The sequence below is a fragment of the Rhineura floridana genome, chromosome 18, assembly GCF_030035675.1.
Source record: "Rhineura floridana isolate rRhiFlo1 chromosome 18, rRhiFlo1.hap2, whole genome shotgun sequence".
Taxonomy (NCBI): domain Eukaryota; kingdom Metazoa; phylum Chordata; class Lepidosauria; order Squamata; family Rhineuridae; genus Rhineura; species Rhineura floridana.
Window position 1 is genome coordinate 28,529,921 of NC_084497.1, and position 6,006 is coordinate 28,535,926.

General features: G+C 48.7%; 1 protein-coding gene across 2 annotated transcripts in view; it reads left to right on the forward strand.

Moving 5' to 3' along the window:
* Positions 1 to 3,487, forward strand: part of CAPZB (capping actin protein of muscle Z-line subunit beta) — a 64,079-nt gene extending 60,592 nt beyond the window's left edge. The window contains exons 8-10 of one of the 2 annotated variants that reach the window (XM_061602227.1): positions 472 to 548; positions 1,269 to 1,381; positions 3,171 to 3,259. In XM_061602227.1, coding sequence (XP_061458211.1) covers positions 472 to 548; positions 1,269 to 1,371 — 180 coding nt within the window. In that variant the 3' untranslated portion in view covers positions 1,372 to 1,381; positions 3,171 to 3,259. Of the gene's footprint in view, positions 1 to 471; positions 549 to 1,268; positions 1,382 to 3,170 lie in introns of both variants that reach the window. The other variant, XM_061602228.1, reaches the window with a different exon arrangement.
* The last annotated feature ends 2,519 nt before the right edge of the window (positions 3,488 to 6,006 follow it).

The following is a 6,006-nucleotide window of genomic DNA, read 5'->3' on the forward strand; positions in this document are numbered from 1 at the left end:
GCATCGCCAGGGAGAGACTCCTTCCCGAGGCCCTGGAGAACCGCTGCCAGTCACTAGACAATATTGAGCTAGATGGACCAAGGGTCTCTGTGTAAGCCTGTGTTGCTCTCCTCTACATACGAGCAAACATAAAAGCTTTTTAAAAATGTTTTTAAATAATCAGGAGGAGCAGGGGGCTGTGGAGGGAAACCATTTCTAGGGGGCTGACAGGCACCATGTTGGGGAGCCCAGAGCCACACACCTCTGCTTGTAAGATGAAAGGAGCAGCAAGCACTGAGCGGTGCCCATCTCACCTGGACGTTTTCCCGAAATGGCGTGTTTCCCCTTGGTGTGTTTCTGCAGTGAGGTCATCTTCTGGGCCTCTCCTCCCCCTTCCCAGTTTGATCTCGCGCTTCCTCCAGAGTAAGGGTGGAAACCAGCACTTTGAACTGACGGCGGGTCTTTCTCTCTCTCCCCCCCACCCCTTTCTAGGACATGGAGAATAAAATCAGAAGTACGCTGAATGAGATTTATTTTGGAAAAACAAAGGACATTGTCAATGGGCTGAGGTAAGGGATGGGCAGCAACATTGCAGTTCTCCCCCCCCCCGTCTGCACTGCCATCTTGACTTCCATTTCCCATGAATTATTTTCCCATTTTTTTTAAAGACATCTCTCTTTGGGGAACATGTTGAACTGCAGCTCATGTCAGTGTCATTTCAGCTGCAGAGCCCCAGTTCCCTGCCTTGCCAGAGCTCCCTGTCCCCACCCCACCCCGTAAGCTGTAGCTGGCATATTCCATCCGACCTACCGCTAAGCGTGGGCTGATCTATCAAATCCTCTCTTCCAATCTAATCTTAGATTTTCAGTATTATTTCCTGATCCCTGCAGTTAAATTGCAACCCTGATGATGCGAAGGCAGCAGCTTTCAGGTAGCAAGCCATAGGGCAGAGCAGAACGCTTCCTGTTAGAAGGCGGGCTCTGCGCGACGTGGCAGCGTGCGACTCTGCAGGGCGGCTGCTGCCTCTCCCTAGCCCACCCTCCACCTGATTTCTCAACTGAAAGAAACACCTTCTTCGCTGCGGCTGATTAACCTTTGCTACCCAAAGTATTCAGAGTCTGTCTCCTGTTTTCTCCACCCCCCCTTGATTTTCCTAGCTGCCGTGTTCTCCCTCTTGCAACTCTGCCTTTCTCCTCCCCCTCCCCTGGGACTGGCCTTTTCTGACTTCTTTTTTCCTTTCCTTCTTCTCTTACCCCTTTCCTTCTGTTTCTGCACCTGCCCCTTTCTAGATCTATTGATGCTATTCCCGACAACCAAAAGTATAAGCAGTTGCAGAGGGAGCTGTCCCAAGTGCTGACCCAGCGCCAGATGTACATTCAGCCGGATAACTAAGCCGGCCCAGGTATTCCCTACCCAACCCCCGCCCCCTGCCTGTGGGGCGCACCACTTGGCACTAAAACAGCACTGACCTTGGCCAAGCGAATCCGGCCTGATTTGAGCATGTTCACCAAAACTAACTCCCTAACCTCTTGCAGGCTACCAAACAAGTTAAAATAAATTAGGGTTCTTCTCTCTCTCTCTCTCTCTCTCTCTCTCTCTCTCTCTCTCTCTCCGCTCCAAGCCTTGATTTGCTGTTCTTTGCCCGCCGTTTTGCAGTTCCTTGCACTTGACATGTTTAAAATGTTTGTATGTGTGTGTGTGGTTTTGTTTGCACACTGGTGGAGTAAGAAAACACGCCTGGAAACAGTCAGGGCTGTAAGTACGGCGAGCGGCAGTGGTGGCAAAATTCTGTGTGAATGTTAGCACCACACCCTCAACCCTCCCTCCGCAGAAAAAAGAAATTTGGCGACTGTTAGGAACTCCGCCAAAGAACCTGGTTTCTTCAGCTTAGCTTAGTTGGTTCTCTTTGTCATATTGGGGTGGTGAAGGAGAGGGGCACAGAATTGTATGGGGTGCTTGAAACCCCTTCTGAGATTTCATCGGGCATTGCCCACAAATGTCCAGGCTGCTCCTAGCGGCCTTGTGGACTAGAAGCTTGCTTGGAAAAACTAAAATGAAAACCAAGATCCTGAATTCTGCATCCAGCACTTGTTCTGGACTTCCGCAGACTATAAATTATGTGCAGGCTAGTGCCAAACTGTTCCTGCTTTTTCTTAAGGCCTAGAAACTTGCTCCCTCTCTCTCCAGCTGCATTCTGGTGGCTTTTCTGCACAGCCACCGATGGTGGCATGCGCACAGCCCTGCCTGAAATGGCTGAAGTCCGCTGGGCTTTGGGGCTGAGGAGCAGTGGGGGGGCCTAGCAATAGGAGCCAGGATGCTTCAGGCCATTTGTGTCCGTTTTGTTTCTGTCCCGTCATCAGTATGGAACAAAACAGAACACCTGGTGGCTTGCCGTAAGCCCTTCCGAAGGACAAAAATGAAGATTCCCTGGCTATTCCCAGCTCTGACCTTATTGCTCTGCAGTCTCTTCTCCCACCTTTTTTTTAAAAAAAAATTCAGGAGGCCAACCTTCTAACCACTAATAGATTGCATGGCCGTGACTAACTGCAGGCTGGCTTAACCTTCCACAAAGTTAAGCTCCTACTACGCCACAGGAACCCTCTCTTGAGCTGTGTTGTGATGAGCAAGAAGTGAGGGAGAAGCCTTGCTTGAAGAAGCCTTGCTTGTGTTGATGGCAGGTGTGTGGGGGAAATCCCTCCTCTTAATACCCTCCCAAAAGAAAAATAACACTGCTGCAAAAATGGGCGGCTTTTGTTTTGTCTGCTAACGCAACCAACCTGTCTCTTGAGGGACCGACTGGAAGTAGTTTTCCGACAGGCCTGTGGATACCTAAGGAGGTGCGAAAGGACAGGCAGCTCTCCCTTGGCTGCTAAGGTCGATGGCTTTCAAAGGATATCAGCCCAGCTCAGTGAGTGACGATTTTGTGGAACTTCCCCCTTCTGAATCCATCTGAATAACGGTCGATAATAGAGGAACGAGGGGATGTTGCTTTCTCCCCCAGCCAGCGTACGGACACGGAGGCTTCTAGTCTCTTAGCCAAGCATAGACTTTTATTATCATTTTTTACAAGGGTGACACAGCGTGCATCCAAGGTCTCTATACTCAAAACGGCCAATTTACATTCTTCCATTTTAACCTTCTGCCTCTTCTCTCTCCTTCTCTCCCCCCCCCCCGGACTTTCAACCCCACAGATCTGTGCAAACTTTTGCAGACAAATCAAAGCAAGAAGCTCTGAAGAACGACCTGGTGGAGGCTCTGAAGAGGAAGCAGCAAAGTTAAAAGCAAATACTCCGCCGACGCGAACGAGACACGCCGTGCACTCATCAATTCCTTTTTTTTCTTAGAAGACATTTTCTCTCTCTCCGCACCCTCTCCCTCTTGCCTGCCACCATTTTTTTGTCTCCATCAGATCACTCCCCCCAGATATATCTTCCACTTGCGAGCGCTGTCTCAATTCCCCCCTGCCTCTCCACCTGCACCCCCCAATGAATAAAGCTGTATAAACTTTCTTCAGTCTCTCACGGCTTAATGTGCATCCATCTTTTTATTATCGAAACCTTGCAGAGCATTTCTGTTGAGTAACCCACAGGAGGGTGTTGGGGATGTGGTTTTTTTAAAAAAAAACCTTTTTTTTTGCCTTTTCCCCTGACCTTTCATTTAAATGCCTAAAAATCACGCCGTCATTCTGTTAGCCTTCCCTTCCCTCTGCCCTGCCCCCTCACTTCCCTCGCTCTGCGTTCTTTCCATCTTTCGTTACGTTGGTGTAAAAAATGTAAAACAAAGTTAACGACGACAAAACTTTATTAAATACTGTGGTGTGTGAAAGAGGAAGCATAAGGGGCAATGAACTGAAACAATTGATCCGTGTGTGTTTGGGGACGGTTGTGGGGGTGTGACGGGGCGCAGAAGGTTGGTGTGAAGCCTCCCCCCCTTTTTGAGCAATGATAAACTTTGCTGCGTTAGGCGACGGCCAACAGCTGTCCTTTCTTAATTGGGATAATGCGGTGCACTTCCGCCCCCCACTCGTTTTGGACTTCTATGGGATGCTTAAAAAAACAAACCACAAACACCCCGACCCTGGTTAATTTTGTTTTAATTTGTAATGCTTAAATTTGAATCTTCATCTTATACTTGAGCCTCCATACGTAAATAAATAAAAAATAAACTGCAAAAAAAACAATGAAAAGTATGTTGGGGAGTCAGGAGTTCTTGTCCTCGCCTCCTTCCGCTGTTCCTTATGAGGGGCTGCTTGGTGTGTGGGTGGTTGCGCCAGGGAATTGTTCTCTCGTCCAGCTTCAGGCGGAACGCAGGAGGTGGCTTTGTACGCGCCTGCAGTGAGACGATTTGGCTCATGTCAGGGCAAGGAAACCTGGTGCCCTTTCAGATGGTGCTGGACTCACCCGCTGGCATCGGCCAGCCCGACCCGTAGTCAGGGATGACAGGAGAGCCATTGGGTTCCCGAACCCTGGTCTATAAATCACCCTTCTTCAACCTTGGGTCCCTGGATGATGTCAGACCACAAACTCCCATCAACCCCAGCCAGTTTAGCCAAGGATCATGGGAGCTGTAGTCCAACCACATCTGGGGACCCAAGATTGGAGAAGGGTGGTCTAGATGAGCAGACAAGTCTCCAGATCCAACGTTGCCTCTGACACGATCGTGCTTGGTGGCCTCGTGTAAGCCATTCTCTCTCTGACAGACACCCCCCCCCCCACTGCAATATAGGACTAACGCTGTCTCGTTTTATAGGCTCGTTGCAAGAGTAACGTTTGTCAAGGGCTTTGAATGTTCGAAACGGATGATGACTATCAACAAACCTGCCACGAGAGGCAGTGGTGGCAGATGCCGACTTGGGTGGCTTTGGAGGGAGAGAATGGAAGGACGGGGCTCTCGATGGCCACTAGCCATGATGGCTATTCTCTGCTTCTGCGCTTGGGGGTGATCTGCTTCCGAATGCCAGTTGCTGGAAAGCATAGGGAGGGGAGAGTTGCTCTTGTGTCCAGGTGCCTTGCAGGCTTCCCTTCAGGGGCATCCGGTTGGCCGGTGTGAGAACAGGAGGCGGGATTAGAGGGGCCTCCTTTAGCCTGACCCAGCAGGCTCTTCTTTCGTTAAACCTCATTCTGTTATTTCTTTTGGACTCCGAGTCCTCGATAGATAACTGCTTTCTGTGTTGGTGAAAGTGCTCCTTTTGCAACAAATTCTTTTTTAAGGTGTGCAAAGCAACTATGGGGCAGTTGTTGCAACAGATTGATTTAGCTATCCCGCTGGTTTGGGCCCTTGCTGGCTTCTACCAAAAGGAAGCGCACCCCAGGAAACTTGCCTTGTGCAATTATCCTTCGGCTGAACTTGTTCCTGTTTAATTTTGCTTAATAGTACTTTAAAAAACCCTCTTATTTTTTCCTGGTTAATTTCTTCTCAGGCAATTTAAGTCTGACAGCGCATGCTGTTTATACTCACGCTGGGGCCCTTGCAGTAATTATGAAATCAGAACACTGAAGCGTGGCAGAACTCCCAAAAAAGGGCAGCAGGTTCTTATATTATTACTTTGTAATGTGGAATTTGAACCGCACCGTTTAAGACGTTCCTCCAGCATTTTCTCTACTTGTTTCATTTTTTTTTTTTTAAAAAAAGATAGTTACTAGTCCTCAGTGTTGTGGAGGCAAGTTTGAAAGTGTGTATGTATGGGGGGGGAGTGCCTGGCAGAAAAAGGTCAAGATGACAGAGTTAAGGAACTTTTCTTAAGTGTTAGAAACTTGGTTGAAAGTTTTCCTGACTTCAGCGCTTGAGAGCAAGGTCTCTTCTTACTAGTTCTATGTTTGCCAAACTCACCCAGCAACCCCACCCTATGCAAAGCTCTAAATTAAAAGAAACTGGTGGTGGTGGGGAAAAGAATTCTGTCTGGGGAAGGCAAATGCATGCAGATGTGCAGGAAAAGGGATTTGTTATTACCTTTGTCCATCTGTACCACTAAAATGCCTATTTAAAAAAAGAATACCTCACCTGTGCAACAGAACAAGACGTGTGCCT